The sequence below is a fragment of the Phymastichus coffea genome, unplaced genomic scaffold (genome assembly GCF_024137745.1).
Source record: "Phymastichus coffea isolate CEN01 unplaced genomic scaffold, Cenicafe_Pcof_1.1 PCOF00125, whole genome shotgun sequence".
NCBI lineage: Eukaryota > Metazoa > Arthropoda > Insecta > Hymenoptera > Eulophidae > Phymastichus > Phymastichus coffea.
The window spans coordinates 566,538-590,795 of NW_026706936.1; the positions used below are offsets into that span (position 1 = coordinate 566,538).

The 24,258-nt window shown below is 40.8% G+C and overlaps 3 protein-coding genes across 6 annotated transcripts; 1 reads left to right on the forward strand and 2 right to left on the reverse strand.

Moving 5' to 3' along the window:
* The first annotated feature begins 644 nt into the window (after positions 1-644).
* LOC131671418 (heterogeneous nuclear ribonucleoprotein 27C-like) lies at positions 645-12,805 on the forward strand. 3 transcript variants are annotated; one of them, XM_058947807.1, is made up of 7 exons: positions 645-1,212; positions 1,953-2,160; positions 2,242-2,428; positions 3,148-3,230; positions 3,808-4,195; positions 4,268-4,426; positions 12,476-12,805. In XM_058947807.1, the coding sequence occupies exons 1-7, from the start codon at positions 1,175-1,177 to the stop codon at positions 12,646-12,648; spliced, it is 1,236 nt and encodes a 411-aa protein (XP_058803790.1). In that variant the 5' UTR covers positions 645-1,174; the 3' UTR covers positions 12,649-12,805. The 3 variants fall into 3 exon arrangements, 2 of the variants coding, with proteins under 2 accessions (XP_058803790.1, XP_058803791.1); XM_058947808.1 differs by lacking the exon at positions 12,476-12,805 and adding an exon at positions 11,321-12,153 and having other exon boundaries at positions 650-1,212; XR_009302541.1 differs by lacking the exon at positions 12,476-12,805 and adding an exon at positions 11,321-12,153 and having other exon boundaries at positions 652-1,212; positions 4,268-11,145.
* Positions 12,806-13,110: 305 nt separating this feature from the next.
* On the reverse strand, positions 13,111-21,187 carry LOC131671413 (tetratricopeptide repeat protein 14 homolog). Of its 2 annotated transcripts, XM_058947799.1 has the most exons (14): positions 20,989-21,187; positions 20,375-20,573; positions 20,162-20,286; positions 20,012-20,088; positions 19,816-19,938; positions 19,515-19,729; positions 17,593-17,733; positions 17,333-17,524; positions 16,514-17,258; positions 16,098-16,393; positions 15,791-15,906; positions 15,600-15,726; positions 14,059-15,523; positions 13,111-13,622 (listed from the first exon to the last, which is right to left on the reverse strand). In XM_058947799.1, the coding sequence occupies exons 2-14, from the start codon at positions 20,533-20,535 to the stop codon at positions 13,479-13,481; spliced, it is 3,927 nt and encodes a 1,308-aa protein (XP_058803782.1). In that variant the 5' UTR covers positions 20,536-20,573; positions 20,989-21,187; the 3' UTR covers positions 13,111-13,478. The 2 variants fall into 2 exon arrangements, with proteins under 2 accessions (XP_058803782.1, XP_058803783.1); XM_058947800.1 differs by lacking the exons at positions 19,515-19,729; positions 19,816-19,938; positions 20,012-20,088; ... (1 more) ...; positions 20,375-20,573; positions 20,989-21,187 and adding exons at positions 18,348-18,606; positions 18,873-19,079.
* Positions 21,188-21,875: 688 nt separating this feature from the next.
* On the reverse strand, positions 21,876-24,163 carry LOC131671419 (mannose-P-dolichol utilization defect 1 protein homolog). Its single transcript, XM_058947809.1, has 5 exons — positions 23,503-24,163; positions 23,326-23,391; positions 23,097-23,229; positions 22,823-23,027; positions 21,876-22,747 (listed from the first exon to the last, which is right to left on the reverse strand). The coding sequence occupies exons 1-5, from the start codon at positions 23,588-23,590 to the stop codon at positions 22,505-22,507; spliced, it is 735 nt and encodes a 244-aa protein (XP_058803792.1). The 5' UTR covers positions 23,591-24,163; the 3' UTR covers positions 21,876-22,504.
* Between the last annotated feature and the right edge of the window lie 95 nt (positions 24,164-24,258).

A 24,258-nucleotide genomic window follows, 5' to 3' on the forward strand; every position in this document is an offset into this window, starting at 1 on the left:
TTCGACTTTTCAACTTCAAGACTAGTCTATTGCAACCCGTTTGTTTTCAGAGGAAACTGTGTCCGCAGCGTACGCACCGCTGCAACGTTTGTCCCAATTAGCCCTACGTCGACCAATCCTAACTCCAATAGCACTTGAGAAATTAAACTACATTCAATGAAACATTTTACCAAGTCTTCTTCGGATACGACCTACGATTATCGTGCTCGCCAAGCTTACAGCAGGTAACTGCATATTGTCCGAATCGAATTAAACAGATCAGATAATTCTGCTTTCATTTCATTCGCTTAGTTGTCCGAAAGATTTCTTTGTTCCGATGCACTTTTCAGAACGATGCGATGCTCTGGAAATTGGCGAGCGCGCGTGAATTGAAAAAAAAACATGCATATTTGCTTGAAAAAAGTAATTGAATTGTGGTTTATCATGGCATATTTATAAATTAACTAATCCACAATATTGCAAAATATGAAGGTCGCACCATTGCTTCGATCGCCTAGCTGTATTTATCACGTGCTGATCGATACAGTCAATACATAACGATAGCATAATACTAATACTTGACTAGCGCGGTGGCAGTCCTACGAGAGCCCGGAGTGGTGGCGTCTCGACTCGGAAAAGTTCGTGCTCAGTCGGATACGGTGCAGCTCGGCAAGTCACTCTGCGACGGCGGCCGCACAAACTGTTTAGTTATCGAGGAGTCGGAAGTGACGCGCAACGCCATTCGCCACCATTATCGTTTATAGTGAACAGCCCGGTCATTGGTGCTTTGTCGGCCGGGCATGCCGAGCACCGGAGGAGGAAGCGAGACGAAGCGAGGCCGCGCTGGCGCCGACAGCGCTTACTGGCGGCGGCGGCGGCGTTCACAACCGTCTCGCTGCGAGTTGCGACTACGGCCGCCAGCAGCACAAACGAGCATCAGCCAAGTGCTCAACCAGCTCAACAAGCTACAGTGCAGGCACTGAGAGGCAGGAGCCATTAGCCTCGTCCGCCAAGACATCGTCTCTCTCGAACTATCTTTCTCTCTCTATCTCTCTCTTTCTCTTGCACGCACGCAGAGAGCGCGCTATACGCCATATTCCGCAACAGCAGCAGCAGCAGCAGTGTGCTCTTCCAAAAGGAAGCTAGCAGCAGCAGCAGCAGCCTTCGCCTGGCTCATTTACCAGACAGTTATATTATGAGAGTGAAGAACGAAATGGACGACGATGAAAAGGGGTAAGTTCAAGCTATCTTGGCATTTATTCTTCGGTCCCTGGCCACCGTTCCCTTGCTCTGCACGACCTGCGAGTGTAGCGAGTCATCTGCGAGTCCGTGGCCTCGTGCCCGTGCCCGTGCCCGTGCCAGGCCAAACCGCTTTGCAAAAATAAAGCCTACATGTTGTGCCGCTTGATACTCGCTCGCTCATTTTTTGCGCTTTAACCAACGGACGCATCAACGCGTGCCCAGACACGCTGGCGAAAAAGCAGGTACGTGCCGGTGCTGCTGGCTAGCATCCACGATGCTGTTGTCGAGTTCGAGTAAATACATGCATAACACGAGGAAGCAGCTAGCCAACCGTCGTTTGGAGATAAATTCATGGGAATAATTAGGCTTTCGTTCCTTTGCTTCGTGACGCGGATACTCTCTTACTCTCTCTCTGCTTCTTCCGCTCTTGCTCTGTTTCTCCGTCTCTCTCTTTCGCTCTCTCTCACTCACTCTCATTCTCTTTCTCTCTCTTTCTCGCTCGCTCACTCGCTCGCTCGGAGAATTCGCGCTATTTACCGACGAATCAACGCCCGAATCTTGGTCGAAAAATAGCGGCGAGCGCGCGATGTACGAGCGAACCGGTTTCACTTTACCGTCGTGTATGTGAGCATCGAACCATTCGCAACGCGAGCAGAAACATGTTCTTCCTGAGAACCAGCTTGCGTCGAGAAACCACTAATTTCAATGGTCCGCTGCACTTGATTGTTTAGAAAATTGTTCGTCGGTGGACTCTCTTGGGAAACCACCCAGGAGAACCTCCAGCGCTACTTCAGTCGCTATGGGGAGGTCATCGACTGCGTAGTCATGAAGAACAGCGAGTCTGGTCGGAGTCGTGGATTCGGCTTCGTTACCTTCAGTGATCCCTCCAACGTCGGCCTCGTGCTCCAAAATGGTCCTCACCAGCTTGATGGTCGTACGGTGCGTCGTTTATCTCTTTTTGTCTTGAGCAGTTGATTAACTTATTAGCACTAACTAATGCCCAATTTTTCCCTTCTGCAGATCGATCCAAAGCCCTGCAACCCACGTACGCTTCAGAAACCCAAACGAACTGGTGGCTTTCCCAAGGTTTTTCTTGGAGGTTTGCCCAGCAACGTCACAGAGACCGACTTGAGATCATTCTTCCAGCGCTTTGGAAAAGTTATGGAGGTCGTCATTATGTACGACCAAGAAAAGAAAAAGTCCAGAGGTGAGAACAGTTTGCTTTCAGAGCATCTGTTTCTTTTTTTCTTTCTTTTCTTCTTTTTTTTCCAACGAAAAAGAGCACACTTGTCATTTTGAAAAGTTATATATACATACATCGATCAGTCAACAGAACGTTGATTTTTACTTCAAAATCACTTATACAAACGTTTCATTTTTTTCCTTATAAGTTTCGTTGCTTTTCCCATCAACTTTTTATTATTTTTTATTGTTTACAAAACATGCTTGAATTTATAAACTTCCTGTGCAAGTTTCTTTGAGCAAGTCACTTGGCATATTTTAAGCCAATTCTTGATTTGCTTGGGTCATTGAACAGCTCAATTGCAAAATTAAGTATATAAAGTTGATAAATTCAGCATGATTACCAAGGACTTCATCCATTAATATAATAATGCGCATATTTAAATTTTAAGTGTAGCTTAAGGCATAGAGTCAGGCTATACTCTAAGTTATATTGTAGATGTACATTTGTGTATCTTGTGAATTGACAATGATTAATCTTAGTCTTAAAAACTGAGTAAAAAATAATATAAGTTTAGCGCTGCGTCACTGTCAAAAGGAAATAATGAATACTCGTGAGAACTTTTCGATGGCGGTGGTGTCTCTGATTTTGAAAAAGATATAAAAGGAATCTTGTGTATATGCCTCCAACAATATTCGACGGACTGTTTTTTTTATATACAATATGTCGCATTTGGATGGTAGGCTTTGGCTTTCTCAGCTTCGAGGATGAAGATGCTGTGGATCGCTGTGTTGCAGAGCACTTTGTCAACTTGAATGGAAAACAGGTACAGCATACATGCACGAAAAGACTATATTTATACTTACACATAAGAAACAAGCTATGATGCTGTAAAAACATTTATGAAGTTCAAGATACTTAGTCACTATATAAGTTAAGTTGAGGGACGATTATTCAGATAATTGTATTTAAATTATAAACATCACGTAAGACAATATTCCTAAGCTCTAAATTGTAGTAGATTTAAGATTTTCCACTAATTCATTGTTGTACGTGTACACATACTTTGATGTACGTGTGCACGTACATCATTTAGTTTTAGTTTTGGTTATTATTATATGATAAGAATCATTGTAATAGATGTAAATTAGCTCATATTTAATCATTTACAAGTAAAATTTTAATTAGCAATATTGTTTTTTATGCCTAAGATAGCTTAATGTTTATTTTGTAATAGATGTGGAAGTTTTGATCATTTCTTTTCCTTTTTCATTTATTTAATTATTATTGTTTTTTTCTTTTTTTTTTTTAATTTCATATCTCGAATAACCACATAAATATTTGAGGCATCGACAGAGCTAACGAGTCCGTTTGATCGTTGACGAGTGTAACTGTGCTTACAGGTTGAGATCAAACGCGCTGAGCCAAGAGACTCGCAAAATAAGATGAATGACAGTCATCCCGGACAATGGGGTCCACCGCAGCAGGGACCACCAATGGGAATGGCTGGAAATATGGGACCCATGGGGGGACCCAACGGGCAGATGGGAGGCCCGATGATGGGTGGCCCAATGGGCCCGCCAGGGAACATGATGCAACAGTATCAAGGTTGGGGCACCAGTCCTCAAACTGGTGGCTACGCCGGCTACAGTGCTCAGTATAACACTCAAGGCTGGGCCGCCCCACCGGGGCCACCGCAGCAGCAGCAGATTCCACCTCCGCCTCCGCACCAGTGGGGCAGTAGTTATAACGTTCAACCAGCTGCAGCCAATCAGGCTTATGGAAGCTACGGTGAGTCTCAGCGTCCAGCATAGTCGCGACCCAACATACGAGCGTCGATTGAGAATGACTTGGTCGTTGCAGGCGACATGTATTCGAGGCAGACAAGTGGATCCGGAGCGCCCGGTTCGTCGAGCAGCTCCGCCAAAACACCTGACTACACTGGATACACCGGATACAGCAACTATGCCGACACCAGCTATCCACCTCAGCGCTCTTATCAAGGCGGTGAAAGCAGCCAAGGTGGGTATGCCGCCAGCGTTCCTAAGCCCGGCCAACAAGCCTTTGATTTCAACAAAGAGTGGCCCACCTCATGACCGTTTTAATTTCAACCCTACCATCCGTCGCCACGGATCTAACAAGCGCCCAAGGCTCTTCCTCCTGCGGCCTTTCTCTGCTCTCGTAAGCTAGTAGCTCGTTCGGCTTCATTGTCTCACAAAACACACATACACCCATATACTATCCTGTTACACGTGCGCGCGCACGCACGCGCACATACACACACACACACACACACACACACACACACAAACGCGCGCGCGTATTTAAACTACCATCTTTCGATATGTACTGTCTGTCTCTTTCTCTCATTCTGTCTACACCGGCCCACTCTTGTCAACGTCTCTCTTAACAGCGATCAATCAAAACATTTCTTTATTATCATACGTAAATTATATTATTTTAACAAATTTTTCTTGCTGTAATCCTAGCCAACTTATGCCTCGATCGCACACATGTTATCTACTATACAATATCGAGCTACGATTGCGACAAATTATCAATCAAGTGTCAAAGAAAGTATAATTATTAGATCTAGAACGTAACAATGTGGGTGATATAAAATAATTACCAAGTAAGATATCTAAGTTTTAAGAAGGTCAATTGTTTGTACGATGAAAAAAAAATTAATGTTAAATGTTATTACTCGCGATCGACGCCAAAGTATGCTAGGATTTTCTAAAAATTAACAAACAACATCGGATAGATCGCTTCCAGAGGCTCGTCGCTATCGAGAGATTAGTGAAAGCCTTATGATCATCACTTAATCTTAAGATATTGGAATCAATAGAAACGTCAAATTGCCAAAATTAAATGAATGCGAATTACATTATAGATCGTCGAGTCGATACGACGTTGACAAAACCAAGAGAAATTTTAAGTAATTAAAGTAAACATGTTGATATAACGTCGATAAAATAAACGACAATAGGCCACCTATGGTGCAAGCGAGAGCTCTTCGGCGCTGGGACACCGAAGGCAGAAAATTAATCATGCTCTTATATATATACATACATACGTACATACATACATACATACATATATACACACATACACACATACATATATACATATATTTGTCGTGCACACTGTTTCTGCGACCTTCCAGTACAAACGTATATATACAAAATGTGAAGAAAACAAAGAACAACAAAAAACAAAAGGTGTTCTTTTTAACAATCAAACTTTCAGCAAATGTTATGTGTTATGGTCTACGATCGAGGCGAAGGAGCGACAAGCGATTGATAAAGCATTAAGAAAGAATCGACGACGGTGGCGATCACCACTGTGGCCCATACGCTTTACCGAGAGATAAACGAGCACTGCAAACTCTCCTTTTTTTCAATCATGTTATAGTCTGTAACACAGTCATTTTTTTATATATTTAGTGCGCTCAAGATTAATTATTACTTTAAATTTAGTACGCAGTTTTGTTAAAGTATTTCCTTCTCTTTTAAGTGGCAGTCTATCAAACGCTCGTGCATCTCTCAAAGGCGATGTAAGTTACAATAGAAAAAACGAATTAAGAGTTTAATACAAAGAAATTAATTTTAAATGTCAAAAAGTGGGGAGGGAGTGAGCGCGAGTGTGACTCCGCGAGAATGGAATATCAGGATGATTGCGTGGATGTGCTGCGTGTGTGCATGTACGGAAGAAAGAGAAAGAAAGACAGAATGCGAGAATGAAGAGGTCGACTATCTAAATTGAAGCGGCAGGCTCGCGATATATCGGAACGACCAACCCAATTTACAATCAATGTGAATCTACTACCTTTTAGTAGTTAAGAGCTAATAAACAGAAAGACATAATAAATTATTGATGCGGTTTTGCGAGTCAATAAGATAGATCGAATTTATCAGTAACGGTTAAAGTAACAAAATTTGATGACAGTAGCTTTACATGTGTAGATCTAATTTGAAAAACTGCGTATGCATGTTTGTATATCTCACTTGACATCAGGACACGGGCTGCTCCTTCGTGATCCTTTTTAGAAAACTTTTTAACGTGTACTGTTATTTTATTGTAAAATACTATTGGAAAACAAGCTGCGTTTGAGTACTTGTTTCATGTTTTTTTTTCTTTTTTTCTTTTTTTTTATTAATGCTCCTACAAATTTTTTTAAGGATTTTTAGAATTTTTCTTAACTGTTTCATTTGAGTTGTCGGTGATTAAACGTAATTGAAAGATCCTTTTTATGCACAACACAGATAAGTCCGTAATTTTTATTGTAAAATGTTGGAGTTGTAAACTGTAAATCATTTTTAATTGTCACTTCAAGCTTAAGAGTTGAGCTGATCTTTTTAATTTATATATATATATATACACGAATATACATAAATACCTATTAATATACATGTATATTTTTACCGTGGTTTTGTAATTAATAATAATGATTAGGCATGATGATGTAAAAAGCAGTTGTACACCATTTTTTATAAACGACTATTTTATTACGATCATTGTTACTATATAATTCTTACGATTACTACTATTTTTATTAACTACTATTCCCAAGTCAACTAAAGTGCCCGTAGCCATGATAATGCGGTTATTACTTATTATGACAGTCTGTTGTTGTAAATTAATATTGCTGTTACTGCTGTACAAGATACTTCGCCAATGATTATTTGTGCCTTACACATTTTGAATGCTGATAATTACGAACTTTTAGCCTTTGCGAATGAAAAAATTTAGATCTACAGAATAAATAATGAAAATATCAGCACAAACTTACTCTTACATTTTCTGTACACATACGTGCTTCGATTTTGATAGTTTATTTTCGATAATTCGCATGTAATTTTAAAGTTTGAAATGAGATTTCGGATACTTCAGTTAATAATTAGGATTAAGTAATGGCTCAACTAATAATAACGATAAGAAAAAATTGTAAATGTTTGGATAAAATGCCGGATAACAGCGGTACGATAAGTGATATTTGGTTGAAAAATCCACCAGTTGTTGCTTAATTAAAGTTGTAAATATCTAACAAGATCAATTGATCAGTTAATTTATAAAGTCAGTAAGTAAGTAAATAAGTAAGTAAATACGAATACGTAGAGCTCGAGATTAAAAGAAAACGTAATAAAAGGATTTTTTCCTGTATTGTGATGGTCGCTTAAGGAAAGTTATCAGATTTATAAGTACTTTCAATAAATAGATAAGGTGTGGCGCATACCTTGGGCACATAATTGTGCTCGGGCGCTTTCAGTTTCAAATCTATACTTAATGCTGAGCAATGTTGAGGCACAAATAATACGAATGGCACGAATGAAGTTGAATTAGTCGTGAGAAAAGGAAAGACAAGCATACAACTTAAAAAAAGTAAAATTAATATTATATAAAACTAATAATGATTGACCTGGTAGAGTTACGTCAAGACAAGGATTAAGACAAAACGTAAATTAAGTTTAAAACAGAGGAACCTATATTTATATTTGGAAAAGCAAATATAATTAGTATTTTTGGATGGCACTTGGAGTAAAGGTAAATTAGTCAAAAAAGCTCGTATGACGACTGTGAGTGGATAGCGTTAGGGAGCGAATAATTAAGAATAATTAAGCTACTTTGGATAATTAAGGGATTAATAGTTGATTAATTACTGCTGCTTAGCCGCTTTCACGTCGGCTTACTCTCAGGGTTGTTAACTACTTTTCTAATCGTCTGCTTTCGGTTTAAGTCCTTCGTATATATCGTATGTGTAGCTAAAATAGTTGCTTTCTATACACTCACGTTATCAAATAGAGGCTTATTACGATTGTTGAATCAATAAATACGCGGTGATTGGCTAACGACTACACAGCCAAACTCAACTAATAGTGCAAAATCTAAACTGGAGAGGTAACTTTGTGACGACTCTGCACAGCAACGACAACAAAATAAACAATCAAATCTAATAAAGTCGGACTGATTACGTTTCAGGCGACACCAGTATTTTATTATTTATCGTCAGGGAGCCACTATTCGCGTGCGCGACTAGACGCGGGCAGGACAGTTTGATCGAGCGAGTACTTGAGAATTAGCTAGGTCACAGGTGGGTGTGCTTGCGTGGTGCGTTTGGGAGCCGAGTGGATGAGAGCAGGTGCGACTGTCGCGGTGTGTGAGCAGAGGCGCGAATGCGGTTGAGAAGCCGTGCACGTGCTTGTGTTTGTCTGTCTGTCTGTCTGTCTGTCTGTCTGTCTGTCTGTGAGCGAGAGGGACGGCAATAACCATCACTTTCGTTTTCGCAAGCGGCAAATCTGATGCCAACTTTTCCGTAGATTAAAGATTATCGCTAAGAGTGGCCCTTTTGTCAAAGACTGGTTTTAGCGACTAATTAAAAGAAGCGATTACATTACAGCGTCAAAGTATATCACGTGTAAAAGATCAAGTTCTTACTCTATTCTACGTAGCTGCACGTCCACCACGACGATTAAGATTTTTACTTTGAAACCATTCGAAGCTATTTTCTAGCAATGATTAATGATTAAAGGATAAATATTAATGCTTAACGATTAACATTAACGTTTAATAATTAATGATAATGCTGGCGTGCTGTCCTCACTTGTAATGTAATTTTAATACAGTTGAAGACGTCTAACGATTACTAATTTTTTTTTCTGCTCCCTCTCCGAGTACATACACTTTTATATATACACATAATATATATACATATATATAAATAAATAAATATATATATATATATGCGCGTTGCCCATGGTGATGATGATAATGATATTTCTATAAGTTTTTGTTAATTTGTTTCTTCTAAAATCTTAAGAATTAAGCGCTTATTCTAAGGCGTCACGTATTGAAGTAATAATCAAGTCCGTAATCTGTACAAACGAGTTTATTAACGCACGATCCAGTATGTATCTAATTTCTAAGGGAGTAAATTATACGAAGAATTCAAGTTATTAAGTGTAGCAAAGTAAAAAACTAAAGTAATATTTAACGAAAAAAGTGATGCAAAACGTAATGTAAAGATAAACAACGCCGCATTCGACTTCCCGTAGCTTTGAAAACTAGATAGCTTCGAGGCAACGGAAAAGTCAGTGGGAGAGAATTACGGGAAGTCGAGCTTTGGTCGTCGCTTCTTCGAACAAGCGCTCTTTCGCTCTCATTTGATAGATTATCAGTCGTTCAATGTGCGTGTCGAATCCGAGAAGGTTGCAGAACTTTGTACGCACTTTTCGTATATATATACATTTACACATACATCTATATATATATATATATATATATATATAATGTAGATGAACACAGATATATTTACGTATGCCTATATTATATACTACGTTATATGACCCGATCGGACATTTATCGACCTCACACCTTCCGCCTTCCTTTATTAAATGACCATTGTCACATTGTCCGCTTAATTTTAGGACTCTTTAATTAAATTTTGGGTTGCCTCGCTTCTCATTTACGATTATTATTATGACTATTATTAATGTAGTTGGTAAACCGAAAAACAAGTTGAATGTTATTTTTATTAATATAATTGCTATACACATTACATTATACGACCAACCGTGCGTATTCTTAATAATGACAAACAAGTGGTTATGATGATAATTTTAATATACAGCGCTTGAAACATTTTACGATATACAATGTCACTACAATAAGCTTTCAGAGAAAATGCGTTTAATTTTAAGAGACCATTTGATTTTGAGAATAAAATTGGCTTTTCTTTCTGACAAACATACTGTAATCTACATTGCCAGTAAATTGCATTTTTCATCGTCAGTTTCAACTTTCTCTTATTCTGGCTCTCATTTTCGGACTTGATTTCACAGCTTACTGCCACTGGCCACATTTTCACGAAAAATTCCTTTATGCATAAGCGAACTGCTCGCACAAGTAAGTTCGCTTATCGATTTGTTCTCGTGATATCAGCTTAGGAAAAAACAGGCAAACAAACATAAGAGAAAAAAGACAAGAAAAGAGGCTATTTATCGTCGGGTTTATGGAACTATATATGAATGTATAATTTTTCCAACTCGATGCTATTCGCTCGTTTTAAGATCCATGTAAAATCAATGGAGTATCTCGTTATTTAAGGAAAACACGTTAGGAAACGACCGACTGCATTAAATTAAAGATAAATAGTTAAGGAGATAGTGAGTTCTTATTGTAAAAAGTAACCAAGTAAAAAGTAAATTGACGAGTAATCGAGCTGTTGCGCGAGCGTCTAAAGTACTGTAAAGATATAGCTTAAAGAGTACGTCTACGAGTACGGTTAAATAGAATCCCTGATAAAGTTCAAAATACTTGCTGTACCTCAAAGACTCAGCGCTTACACACGCCATTACGTTCGACTTTTTCTTCTCGGACCTCTTTATCTTTTTACCTCTCGATTAGCCTCTGTCCAAAGAAGTCTCCCACCCAAAGGCCATCGATGCCGTCTCTCCGTCACTCCCAACCCGAACCCGAACCCAACCCAACCCAATCCAACCCAATCTTTCCTCGGAAATATCAAATAGATCACTGCGATAATTGTCATGTACACGGCCATGAGCAAATGACTGGTTAAGCGCATAATCATTTCGCTTAGTAGTTAATCAACCGTGAATAGCATTGCGGCAAACGAGAATCAAGTTAACAACCAATAGGTTATAACATAACGCTACATTGGCAGAGAGCAGAGAGCAGAAAGACCAAAGTCCGAGTGTACGATCGATTGATCTTGAGATATCTCGGTAAGACCGTTGCTATCGATAGCGCCGATCACTTTTTTTACAAATACTGCGTTGTTGATGGCGCTGCTGCTGCTGCTGCTGCCGCCGCCGCCGCTGCCGCCGCTACCGCTGCTGCTGCTGCTGCTGCTGCTGCCGCCGCCGCCGCCGCTGCCGCTGTTGCAACCGACGGCTACAGAACGTTAGCTATAATTACACCTCAAGCAGTTATGAGATTTTACTTTTTATTCGAAACTAGAAACAATTAAGTGAAGCAAGTGTGATTTTATTAATCGATAAAACATAGTAAAATGTCAATGTGGTCGAGGGTTTTTGATAAACAAACAAATATTTATAAACCAGTTAGGAAGTAACATGTAAACGATCATAAAACACAGCAGCATCAATGAGCGAAAGCTAGTTGACAAACAATTTATAATGGCTAATTTAAAGTATGGCGAGGACGACGACAACAAGGACGATGACGACGACGACACAAGTGATACTGAGATACGTTTAACATACTTGTAATAAATAAAAAATCATAAAAGATTATGAGAGCGCCGTATATTACAATATTTCGAGAAATATAGCGTGTAATAGGACATAACGAACTGAGCCAGTCCACGAGGTATTCTATCGTGGTCGAATGATGTACGGGACATAATGACTTGCCCGACAAACGAAGCTTTACTATTAATTTACTGATACTTAAGGTAATATTGTTTACTAAAATAATAATAATAAAAACTTTAGTGTTAACATATACCACTATCTACGAGATAACTCTACGTTATCACTGCTACGATTATTATATACATACCTATAGCTATACATTAATCATAAGTTGATACAATTAAAAGTAACTATAGTGATTGCGCTATAACGATACACAAATATAGAGAAATATCGAGATACAAATTGGGCTATTCATAAATATAAACATATATATATCTATATATATATGTATATATATATATATAACTTATACAAATACACTATGGTATAGATGATTGTGAGGACGACAATTAAATGGAAATATTCAGAAAAAAACAGTCGAGTGTTTAGTGTCCCTTGCCAAGTCTGCGCTCCCTTCCTTCCTTCATGTTCATCGTCCCAGAGTTTCCAACAAGTGATGCCTTTTATTCCGAAAGGTAGTCCATCTAGACAAGTTCGAGTTCGATTTTGACTCTCTGAAATGAAATGAGGAAAGAGGTGGCCCACTGCTTGGCAGCGACGTGGCGATAAAAGTGCACCTGCTGAGGCGAGCGCGATCAAAGCGGACGCTCCACTCGGAAGTGCTGGGCAGCAGTAGGACGATCTGACATTGTTTTGCGGATGGTACGTTTGACAGGACTATTGGCGGCGGCTGGCAGTCCCGGAGGAGGAACAGCAGCGAGCGGCCCCGGGCCGGGCGCCGCAGCAGACTACGTCGTCGGCGGCCCAGCAGGCGTCGGAGCCATTGGACCCCAGAGAGGCGGCCACGCGCTCTCCAGCGGCAGTAGCTACCACCCGTACCGGCGATAGGAGGCGGCGAGCTCGCGCTAACTCCCACTTGCACCTACCTTGCGTCTGGTCAAGACTGCGAACGCGGGACTTCAGCAAGCTTCCTAGCAAACCTCGTCGCCGCGCACACTTCCCATTTGTTGCTCCGTGCACCGCGCTCTGTCCTTGCTAAGATTACGACTATTTTCCTAGCAGACCTCACCGTCTAACACGCAAGACTTTATATTTTTGTACTTTTGCTCATTCAAATAAATAAGCCATTTATTACGATGTTCTCACGATCGCTCACCCGAGCCTTCGCATCTCTCTGCTTCAACTTATTGCGCGTTTGCTTCGCAGTGACAAGCGCTAGCCAACTGGAGGCTAACGCCAAATCGCCTTTACTAGGCAGCTGTCCGCAACACGTCAACACTCGATAGAAACTAGAAGCGTTCGTAAAGCTACGGAAATGTGTGAAAATGAACGATTGTCGTCTAGAAAAAATTTCAAAGTTTATTCAAACCATTCGAGATAGATACAGATAACAGCTAAAGCACGCAAAATGTTTGTATACATATCTCTTGACATGAATTAGTAGTGTTGGTGAACAAGTGCCGAGAAGCACCCGGTATACAGAAGCGAAATTAGGTGTCAAGCATTTTTACAATTAAATAGGCGCGCCTTTAGTGTATTTGTAACGATGATCGTCGTCGCACGGCTACGAGGACCGAGATGATGTCTGAGGAGGGAGGCAAACGAAGGAAAGGAAGAAAGAAACGTGAAAAATTAAAGAAACAGACATAGTCGATAGTCAGTCATGACGCGAAGCGCTGGGCAAGTTCTCTGGTGCGGATGCAGTGTTGGGTGCCTGTCTAGGGCGAGGTCGGTCGGTACCACGTCCTAGCCTCGATGGCTCTCTTGATCAGGACGTTTTGACTGCGCTGCTTCATGCGTTGGAGAAAACCCTCTTTGTCTTCGAGAACAACGTCCCCGTCTTCGGGCCGCGCCGATTCGTCCTTTTGATAAAAAATCGAGAGTTAGCATCCGGAGCGTCATCGTGTCTGATAACCACGGGTGCGTTTACGATTGACCTCTTCTCTCCTGCGTACACACGGAAACTCGGTATAAAAACAATGGTCATTCATTAATTAGTAATTGCTTGATCGCGGCGAATCAATCCAAGCCGCGGTAGACAAAGAACAACAATAAAGCCAATAGAGTTGAATAAGCGCCAGGATCGAGCCTCGTCGATGCGCATACAGCGAGAGAAAAGATCGTTCTGAGGCAAAACGCCGCCTGCTCCGACGCCGACTGTCGGTCGGCCCCGGAGCAAGCGGAGCCAGACGACAAATCATAAAACAATGTTCTTGCAAAGCCCGAACTGCTGAGTCAGCAGGAGGCGGCGGGTGGATTAGATTCGAGGACCGCGCTCGAGTGGGTGTGAATACCAACCTTGCCACTGAGGTCCTCGCCTTCGCCCCAGTGCTCGTAGTCGATCTCCTCCTCGCGGTCCTCGTGTTCACTCATGGTCGGCTCCGGGCGCCTCTTGCCGGCAGATGACTCGTCGCGCGAGGGTCGGCTTTCCCGGGCATGCGATCTCGAGCCCGACCGCTCGCGCTCCCTGGATCTGGATCTACCGGCGGTAGGCCGTTCTCGCTCGGCGCCGCGAGACCTCGAGCGGCTGCCCGAGCGCGAGCGCGACCTGCGCTCTTCACCCTCCTCCAGCATGCGGTTGATCTTTTCCTTGGCTTCATCCACTTTGCGCATGGGATCGGGTGAGTAGCTACGGCTGCGGCTACGGCTGCGACTGCGGCTACGACTGCTGAAGCGCTCGCGCGAGCCCCGTCGCTCGCGGAAATTGTCGCGCCGCTCGCGGAAGTTGTCGCGGAAATTGTTGCGGTTGTGGAAGTAACGCCCACCCCGATTGTTCATACCGCGGCCCCGGTGGTTCATCATGTTGCCGCCACCGCGCTGGTTATGGTGGAAGCGGTTCTGGCCGCCGCGCCGATTGTCGAAGCGGTTCTGGTTCTGGTTGTTGTAGAAGCGGTTCTGACCGCCGCGGTTATCGCGGAAGTTGCCACCCGGGGGTCCACGGTTCTGGTTGTTGAACGGCTGGAAGCGCGGCTTGTAGTAGGTCCCGCGCTGGTTGAACGGTCGGTTATTGAACTGGCGTTTGCGATAGTAGCCGCGCTCGGGGCTACGTGAGCGCGAGCGCGAGTACGACCGGGAGCGTGAACGAGAGCGTGAGCGCGATCGTCCGGAGTAGCTGCCCGAGGCCGAGCGCGAATACTTGCCGCGCTCGAAACTGCCAGAGCGCCGACCAGAGTAGGAGCGCGAGCGTGAGCGCCGGCCTGCGCCCGAGCGATTGGAGCGCGAGCGCGAACTGCCCGAGCTGGAGGCGCTGCGCGAGCGTGATCGTGAGCCGCCCTTGAGGCCCGGACCCTCGGGTCCCGGTCGACCTCGCCTACCAGCACGCGGGCTCTCCGAGCCGGAGCGCGAACCACCCTTGGCCAGCTGCTTGCCGTCGTCGCGACTCTGGCCGATTGGCTGGAATTTGCTGCCGAGACTGCTGGAAAACTTGCTGCTCGACGACTGCTGTTGTTGTTGGTGTTGATGCTGTTGCTGCGGCAGCGGTGGCGGTGGGTGAGAGTATTTGAGCTGCGGCTGCGGCGTGGGGTACTTGACCGGAGCCTGTGACTTCAGCGGCGATTCCTTTGGCGGCGGTGGCGGTGGAGTTGGCATGGCCATCTGCTGCTGGATTGCTCGCTTCTCCGCCATCTCACGCTGCATGTGCTTACGGATGTTCAGGGACTTGTCTAGGGGCCGATGTACGTCTCCCTCATCGTCGTCCATGTCGAGCATCGACTTGCTCTTCTTTTCGGCACCGACCTCTTGCCACTTCTGCTGCTCGCGTTGCCTGAAATGATTCGTCACCCGGTCATTTTTTGGACAAACTCGAACACGGTGGGTTCGTTCTGTACCCAAAGACTTACTTTGAGACTTGAGCCGCCTTCCACTTGGCGTTGAGGGCTCCAGCGTCTATGCTCGGTACTTTGGGTTCGGAGTGCAGCAGCTGTGCGTCTTGCTCAAACATGTCCGAGAAAGGCTTGCGCTGTACGTCTACAAGGAGAAAGATGACGATTAGTTGGTCATTTCGAGGGCCATGCGACGTGTGCGATCCTACCTTTTCTCAGTGGTGGTATCGTCAGTCTGGAGTCCCTATCGTGGTACGTCTTAAACACGTCGTCTCTATCACGGCGCATGTCGTCCTCCCGGCGATCGCCCAGCTTCTCGGCATTGCTAGGAAGGGTAAGATATTTCGTTAGACACAGCTACATAACTAGTAGGCGCAAAGGTAAAGAAAAATGAGGCAATCGATAAACCCGACGACCCTGTACAACTCTGACTAACGTAAGCAAGAGCAAATGCTCTTACCTCACCAGTAAAGTTAGCAACGGAACTATATATACGAATGCTCTGGAGCTGCTAACCTTTTGCTAACGGCCGTTTCTTTTTCGACTTTAGCATAGTATGATTTGAGTTTGGACTCGAGCTGTTCAAGATCCGGTAGAGACGTTTGTAAGTCTCGCTCTAACTTGTCCTTGTTCTTACGCTTTTTGCGTTCCTCCTTCTTTTTTTTCTTACGGAGCTTCTTCTCCTCCTTTTCCTTATCCTTCACTTTCTTCTCCTTTTTCTTTTTCTTCATCTTTTTTTCTTCAACCTGATGTTTTTTTTCTTTCTCTTTGTCTCGCTTCCAGCGAGCTGTCTCTTCCAAGAATTTTCTCACCTGCAAGACAAAGTGAACAATTGAACAGACATGCTAAAATGAATAAGCGGATAACTGTAAACGACAGCATCAAACACATCAATAGTAAGGTGTCGGTAAAACAAAATTGTGATCCATTACTTTCTCCTCGTAATCGGAGTCATCCTTGGTTTGCTCTAAGAATTTGCGAACTTTGGCTTCATAGTCTTCCTTTTCGCGGGCACCACTGGTGTATAGCTGGGGAGCTAAAATGTCGTGGGTGTTGAGCTGGGCCTGGGCGACCACACCGGCCGACGGTGGATTGTTGTATTGAGCCATGCGCTTGGACAGCGGCGACAGGGACGAACCGTGGTGATCTTTTTTGTGCTTCTTCTTGCCACCTCTGCCGGGCGAACGCGAGTTAGAGCGCGAGCTGCCACCTGAGGAGCTTGAACTTGCCGACGAATCGGAACCGCTGCTGCTGCTACTCGACGAGCCATCATCTGAGCCTGAGCTCGAGCTCGAACTCCATCGTTGGCGCTTCTTCGAGCGTGACTTTCTTTCTTTTTTGCGCTTCTTTTTCTCCTTCTTGGACTCAACCTCGGCAGCCTCGCTCTCAAAGGCCTTGAATGGCTCGAGTACCGCCGCTGGCAGACTCGAATTTAAGTTGGTCTTGCTCTTGATGTATTCTATGGAATTCTTGGCCTCTTCATGATAAGGCGCTATGTTCAGGCAATTCTCGTAAGCCTTCAAGGCTTCCTCGTATTTCTTCTCGTCCTCGTAGCTTCGCCCCAAGGCGACCAGAGTTTCTGCCATGTACTTACGCGCGTTCGCATGACTGGAATTCAGCTTGAGGGCCGTCTCAAAATCATCGATGGCCTTCTTGAAGCTGCCGCTGTTTGCGTACCTGCAAATCGCAAGCAACGTTAATTTTTGGGTACTGTTGAGAATAATTCATTGATCATGTTGTCGTTCACGTACAAAGCACCGCGAGCGACGAGTCCCTCGACATTTCTAGGATCGACTGTGAGGGCTTTATTTAAGCATTGGAATGCTTCGGAATGACGGCCAGCTTTGAAGTGGTCGATACCTTCGGCCACGCTGCGGAAAGCCCATTTACTGGCCTGCGCTTGCCTTAACTCGCTGGCGTACTCGTTTTGTGGAAATCGCTCCCTGAAACATTTTTTGTTCGATTAATTCGTTCACTTACGATTCGCCTATACTTTAGGTATCCATCTTACCTCAAGCCTACCATGTTCGAGTAGTTCAATTGACCCAAGCCCATCAAATCTAACAGATACTTTATGTTGTTGGGATTGTTGAATCCAGTACTGTTTTCCATGATTGTTTCATAGCTTTGCCCTTTGTTGTCCATAGCTTTTCTAGATAGAGAGTAAAAACACAAATTATTGTTTGTTCAAGCTTGATTTTCTTTTTTTGCTTTATTAATAAGGTGGCTGCTTGGTTAACGTTTGGCTTGATTTAATTTAGCTTAAACAATAAGTCGCTCATTTATCCCTTTGTTGTATCCTCATATTGTCCATATTCTTGTTTTTATAATAAATACACACGATATATACTGTAGCTTGTCGCTTTTTCTGCTACATAATTTTTTTTACCAGCTTTAACGTTTTTGTTTGTACAATTTCATCTTTCTCATTCGTCATGCATTTCTGATTTTTTATTTTCGAACGACGTCAAGATGTAGTCCACACACATCCTCTTTTGTAAATTCTGGTTAGCATGCAGTTATATGTTGCAGAAACGATCGATCGTATCAATAATATCATAGCTGCTATATGTAAGAATTGATTTTGACACCAGACAAATCTTGAGAATGTTCATTTGTTTTAAATTTGTTAACCAGCAGCCGAGTAACAAAAATATACAAATTTATATGTACACGTTCTTTGTATAAATAATTAAAATTCAATGCTTGACTTTAGCTTTTTCACATCTGTACAGCACCTGAAAGTTATGAAAGTACAAGTCTCACCTTTGCTACCCTAAGATGCACTCTATAGACTGCACTATGTATTATTTTCTCGCATTTAGACAAGATTTTTGTTAATTTTCATTTTTGTGCTATAAAATAATTTGCATAAACCTAGAAGAGCGACGCCTGTGTGTATAGGTACATATAGATTATTATTTATGTTTGTGTATTTTTTCGTCCTTAAGTTGACCAAAAAAACGTTTTTAGATGTAGCACATTTTGCTATCAAATGACATCTTTTTATATTTGTCTAATAAAGCTGTAAGTTCAAATGATGGTATTAATCATCGTAACAGTACGCGAATCATTTTCAATGATTTTATTAGAATCACTGATATGCACGGTGCAGTTGCTTGGTCTTTTTCAAAATATTAGTAAAATTCAAGCATTCAAATGGTTGAATGCTTGTACAACGCAAACATCAACACAAACACAATGTGCAAACAAACATGAGCAGTAAGTTGAAGTGGGTCAAGAATTATTACTTGTAAAGACCAAACAACTTTACATTTGCTTGATACCTACCATCCTGATTTCACTGTCAAACCAGATCATGCGCAAAACAGCGTTTTTGCACTGGAAATAATCTCGAAATATATTGAGATCATTGGTGTTAAGTGATACATTGACGGGTGCTTGAAATGTAATATACATGTATCACAAATGTTGATTGAGAATGTGAAAACAACAACAGCTTGTGTCAACAACTGGTTGAAGTTCAAATCTTTCTTATTGCACAAATAACTCATTGCCGTATCAACTACTGACATTTACATTACAGACTGGTTGGTACCTGAATTCATAAAATCTGGTCAGAAAAAACCTAAAGCTCATTTGATTTACAATTTTTAACAACAATTTAATCCTGCTCATTGTGAAAACTCATCAGATTTGTTCTACTAGATTGACCGCATTCATCATGAGTTATATTAAGTCAGTTTCTGAGTCTTTGCGTATTCTAAAACTGACTCCCCTGTATCATTCGCATTTCACAAAAAAAGCTCGAGATGATTTGAGTACCATAATCCTGGCCATAAAGAAAACTCGCGACTTTTATGTTTAATGAACATATTTTAAAAACCTTTCCTAGGGCATTCCTTGCACAGAGATTCCAATGCAAACACGTATGGCTAATGTTGCTTAGAGCTGAATAAAAAAAGTTCTTACTTGTAAGCATCGGGCAAATCTTCTGGATGTACCAGTCCCATAGGGGGGTGCGGAGCTTGACCTTCACGAGCAGGCACATTCATAACTGCTACCACTCGTTCAGCCTCAACATTAACTTCCCCAACAACAACACAGACTAGATCATTAGCCATATAGCCTCGAGTAACACCCTTTTTATCCACTGCTGGTACTGTGGCAGTATTTAAAATCAGAGCCTGTATTAAATTTGAAAAGTATTTGTTATAAACAGCAATTTGAGTAATACATCACTTCAAAGAAAAAGGCAAAAACAATCCAATACCTTTACACCTAGATCAGAAACTACTCTAGGAAAATCACTACAATTACAAAGAACCTTCAGTAAAAGCCCAGCAGCACTTTTTCCCATAACTTGAGCAAAAATAACATCACCTACTATTAAACTCTGAAATAAAAGATTTTTTTGTCATTAAGAATATTACCATTGCAAAAATTGGTATTGTTATATTTTTAAGTACCTCTAAAAAATTTCTTATGCGTTGTGATTTTTCCATGGCTACAAATGAATCCAAACCAGGCATTGTGGCATAAAATTCTAAAACATTTTGCAACTAATGGTCAATTTGATACATTATATTATTAATCTTCAGCAATTCAATCCAACTCACCTTCATCGCCAAGCTCCTGTTTAATGGCTTCTGCAACTTTAAGAAGATTTGACTTATCATATAATGTATCTGCTTTTTTAGCCAAAAATTGCTGCAATTTTAACCTCTTCCCTCTATCGCTAAAACTAATAATAAATTCAATTATTTGCTGCATGGGAGCTTATAAAATGAACCGACATAGCTAAGAAATGAAATTTTGAATTAACTGCATACCTCAATGTTTTCTGGCGTTGTTGGTAAATTTCAAAATTTGGTTCCTTCAAATTAAGCATTGCTAGTTCTGATTCATTGCGTTCACCTTCCCAAATCTTTTGAAGCTGTTGTCCATGATAGTTAAGTGCTTGAGCAATTAAACGAGGATCCATAGTGTCCATTTTAATATACTCTAAATGGACCTTTTCTGTTTATAATTCTGCAATAAAAAACAAATACGTAACAAAAGGAAAAAAAAATGAAACTAGAGAACAGCCAGCTAATATTTCTGATACAAAATCTCGTAATTATTTGCATTACATAAGAGCTACAATTACGTAGTAGTGAAAAACACTTTTAATGTTCATAAAAATATGTAAATGACTTTTATTATTTCTAGTTAAATTATTTCTTTGAAACATGTTGCTCGTTTCAATAAATATGGATATTCTTTGATAGGCTGCTTTGTTAACATTCGTATCTTCAAAATATAAAATGTTAAGAAGCTTATGAAATGACTATAATTTGCGAATGTCAATCAATAGTAGATAAAGTTTAGTTACGTGTTGATGCCGAGGTCAAATGAAATAATTATGCTCACAATGGCGTTCTTACAACGTATTGACGATACTTACCCAGCGAAATGTACCGATGATAAAATCTCACATTTATATCTTATAAATCTTTATTGTAGATTCGAAAATGTTTATATTGAAAAACAAACAGCTTCTAGCGCCAACCAACCGAATAAAAAAGTAGCATTTTTGATAAAGATTCAATGGAATAACACTCTTAACAAAACTCTTTCAGACGAAAATGGCCGAAGTTGCCACATTTGCTGATTATCGTGAAATCGGAAGTAGCTAGCGTCATCTATTGAGTTGTATTGATATCAATGACTACTCTAGTCAAAAACTACCGACGCGAAAACAGCCCGACACAAATAACATTTTATAAAAAAAAAATGATCACATCTCACATATGTCTAATTGTACTTCTCGAAAAAATAATTATTTGTTATTATACCATTATATTTTTCATAAAAAATAAAAAATATCGTTATCGACAATTCACCTCCTATTTATTCACATAAAAGACATAATTAAGCAAAAATAAATTCACAGAAAAATTGTACCTTTTATAGTCTAAATTATACCATCAGTACAATTCTATAAATTTGTTTCTAAAAGAAATAATAGGACAATTACAAATTACCATACTAATTGTTACTTACAAGGATGTCATCCGGAAATGCATTTTGCGCAGGCGTAGAGCTTTGTAATTGTCCTATTATTTGTTTTAGAAACAAATTTATAGAATTGTACTGATGGTACAATATAGACTATAAAAGGTACAATTTTTCTGTGAATTTATTTTTGCTTAATTATGTCTTTTATGTGAATAAATAGGAGGTGAATTATCGATAACGATATTTTTTATTTTTTATGAGAAATATAATGGTACAATAACAAATAATTATTTTTTCGAGAAGTACAATTAGACATACGTGAGATGTGATCATTTTTTTTATAAAATGTTATTTGTGTCGGGCTGTTTTCGCATCGGTTCAAAAACTAGGAAAATTTAAATTTTATTATAATTACTAACCAAGCAAATGACACTTAAAGGAAATTTACAACTCATTATCAATATTATCATTATTATTCTGTATGAAGTAAAATTACTTTAATCATTCGGCTTCTTGAGAAGCTAGTCACAAAATAAACTAAAATTGCAGAGTTAATTAAAAAATATTCATATATATTGATCGCATTCTTTATTTTTAAAAATTAACAGCAGTAATACTTAGAACTAATATAAAAAATTAAATTTCGTCTATCAATACAACAGCTTGACAGTAATAAAAAGTGGCTGTTTACAAATAGTAATAGTGATTAAAAATGTATAAAGTTTAGTTTTTATGCTAACAAAGGTGATCGTAAAATGGCATTAATAGTTTAAGAATGTAAAATTTGAAACACTGCTTGGAGAAAAATCAAATTTAGCATCAACTTTGAATCCCTGTGACTTACACCCCACAATGCGATGACTAACTTGAAATTTACACATATTGTGTAAATTAATTTAGATGTCAATACACTTCACAATGTGTTTCAAGTTGACAATCTAGTAACAAAAATAGTCTTCTTATCATTCTTTTTTCTTTGACTTTGTTTTCTGTTTTTGCGACATATTCCAATAGTATAGAAATTGGAAGACTAATATGGTATTGGCTGCAGTTGCACAAACATACATAATAATCATTGCAGTATCTCCAGTTTCTTGAATAGATGTAAAAATTCTTGCTAACGAACCAAAGAATAACATGAAACCAGTAATAGCAGAAAGTTGACCAGTACTACTGTTTGAATAGTTTGTGTAAGCTTGCATCAACTGAAATATTAATATTTAATATATGAAAGAGAGTAAGATTGTAGAATCGATTGTCAAAAAAAGAAAATTAAAAACCTTGCTAGTTAGAGCTACTGGAATATTAAGGATTTGGCAAAACCATAAAATGCTGACTGGTGCTAGACCTTTCACAACTGCTACTATTACAGCTAAATATGCCGCCAGAAAAGTTGTTGCTTTTGTCAAACCACTGGTATAGTAAATGACTAAACTAGCAATAATGACTGTTTGCAAGCCTAAAAATACGGCATCACCCCATGAGCTAGACAAGAAGTAAAATATTATATAATAAGTGTATTCATATAGTGGAGCATGGTATATATAAATTTACCTAAATGGAAATCGACTAACAAAACTGTACGATCCCATGGCAGTTATTGCAAACAAGTCTAATAAAACGCTGACTACATTGATTCCTTGGACACTTTCGTTTTGTAGAATTTTAACAATCTGTGGCACTTTGACTAGAGAAATATGGATACATCATTTTCATGAACGACGTGAAGAAGATCGAGTTTAAAGTGTTCTTAAGTTTTTCAAGGGAGGAATATCAAAGTTACCCATTAGAGAGCCAGCGATAATTAACAGACCTAGGCACTTGCTGAGGGTTACCTTGAAGCATTCCACTGAAATAAGAATATGAGTTTACATGGCATTTACTGCAGCGGTCAGCAAATAAGTAATGACTAGTGATAAGGTGAAAATGGTCGAGGAAGCAAGGATACTTGTGCACTAACCATGTAAAAAGTTAAAATCTTGTAGGTATTCTTTGAGGCATTCTTCGGTAAAAAATAATCGAGGCAAATCCTGCACGAGATAGGCCATGATTAAGAAAAACAGCGTGACAATTTTGCGTGTGGATACCGGCTCGCGTTGTCAGGAACGTGTTGAGACTAGAGAGGTGATGTCGATGATGGCGATGATGGTAGCGAACAGCGAAAGCTGACGACAGCCAACTCGCGCCCGATTGCTATACAGTGTCGCAATCTATAGTGTCTACCGTCGCCGACTCGCCGCGGCCCGCGCAGACGGGTCATGTAGAGCCGCGCCTGCTATCGGCGCTGCGTTTGAAAAGCCACGTATGTGTACGTACGTCGATCTTAAACCTATATACTTGCGCGCATACGTCAGATACACGGTATATAAGAGCGCACCGTGCTCGCCAGTGTGCATGTGCACATGGTACCATTAACATAAACGCTTAACAAATGCTTATCAGTCGTCGACTTATTGTTCCGATCAGTGCGACGGTAGGCACGTGCATCAGCGTAGAGGCTAACGGCTAGTTTTAGCAGGTCTTAGCAGGCAGCCAAAAAACGTAACGAATGGCGAAGAAACGTGCTCGCGGGCGAGGGTCCGAGCCGTAACTGCTGCAAGCGGGTGCCGAAGAAGCTGCCTCGGCGAGCTCGCGTGAAGTTGGCGCGATTGGCCCGGGAATCGAGCGACGAAATTCAGTGTAACCTGAGTCGCGGCGAAATTAACAAGTGATAAGA

Coding starts and splice junctions, on each gene's coding strand:
- LOC131671418 (XM_058947807.1), top strand. CDS start 1,175: ATGAGAGTGAAGAACGAAATGGACGACGATGAAAAGGG. Junction 4,196..4,267: donor TCAGGCTTATGGAAGCTACG/GTGAGTCTCAGC, acceptor TGGTCGTTGCAG/GCGACATGTATTCGAGGCAG. Junction 4,427..12,475: donor AGGCGGTGAAAGCAGCCAAG/GTGGGTATGCCG, acceptor TACGTTTGACAG/GACTATTGGCGGCGGCTGGC.
- LOC131671413 (XM_058947799.1), bottom strand. CDS start 20,535: ATGGACACTATGGATCCTCGTTTAATTGCTCAAGCACTTAACTATCAT. Junction 17,734..19,514: donor GATTTGCCCGATGCTTACAA/GTAAGAACTTTT, acceptor CTCTCTATCTAG/AAAAGCTATGGACAACAAAG. Junction 13,623..14,058: donor GCGAGGACCTCAGTGGCAAG/GTTGGTATTCAC, acceptor TTTTATCAAAAG/GACGAATCGGCGCGGCCCGA.
- LOC131671419 (XM_058947809.1), bottom strand. CDS start 23,590: ATGGCCTATCTCGTGCAGGATTTGCCTCGATTATTTTTTACCGAAGAA. Junction 23,028..23,096: donor GTTAGTCGATTTCCATTTAG/GTAAATTTATAT, acceptor CTTCTTGTCTAG/CTCATGGGGTGATGCCGTAT. Junction 22,748..22,822: donor CAGTAGCTCTAACTAGCAAG/GTTTTTAATTTT, acceptor TTAATATTTCAG/TTGATGCAAGCTTACACAAA.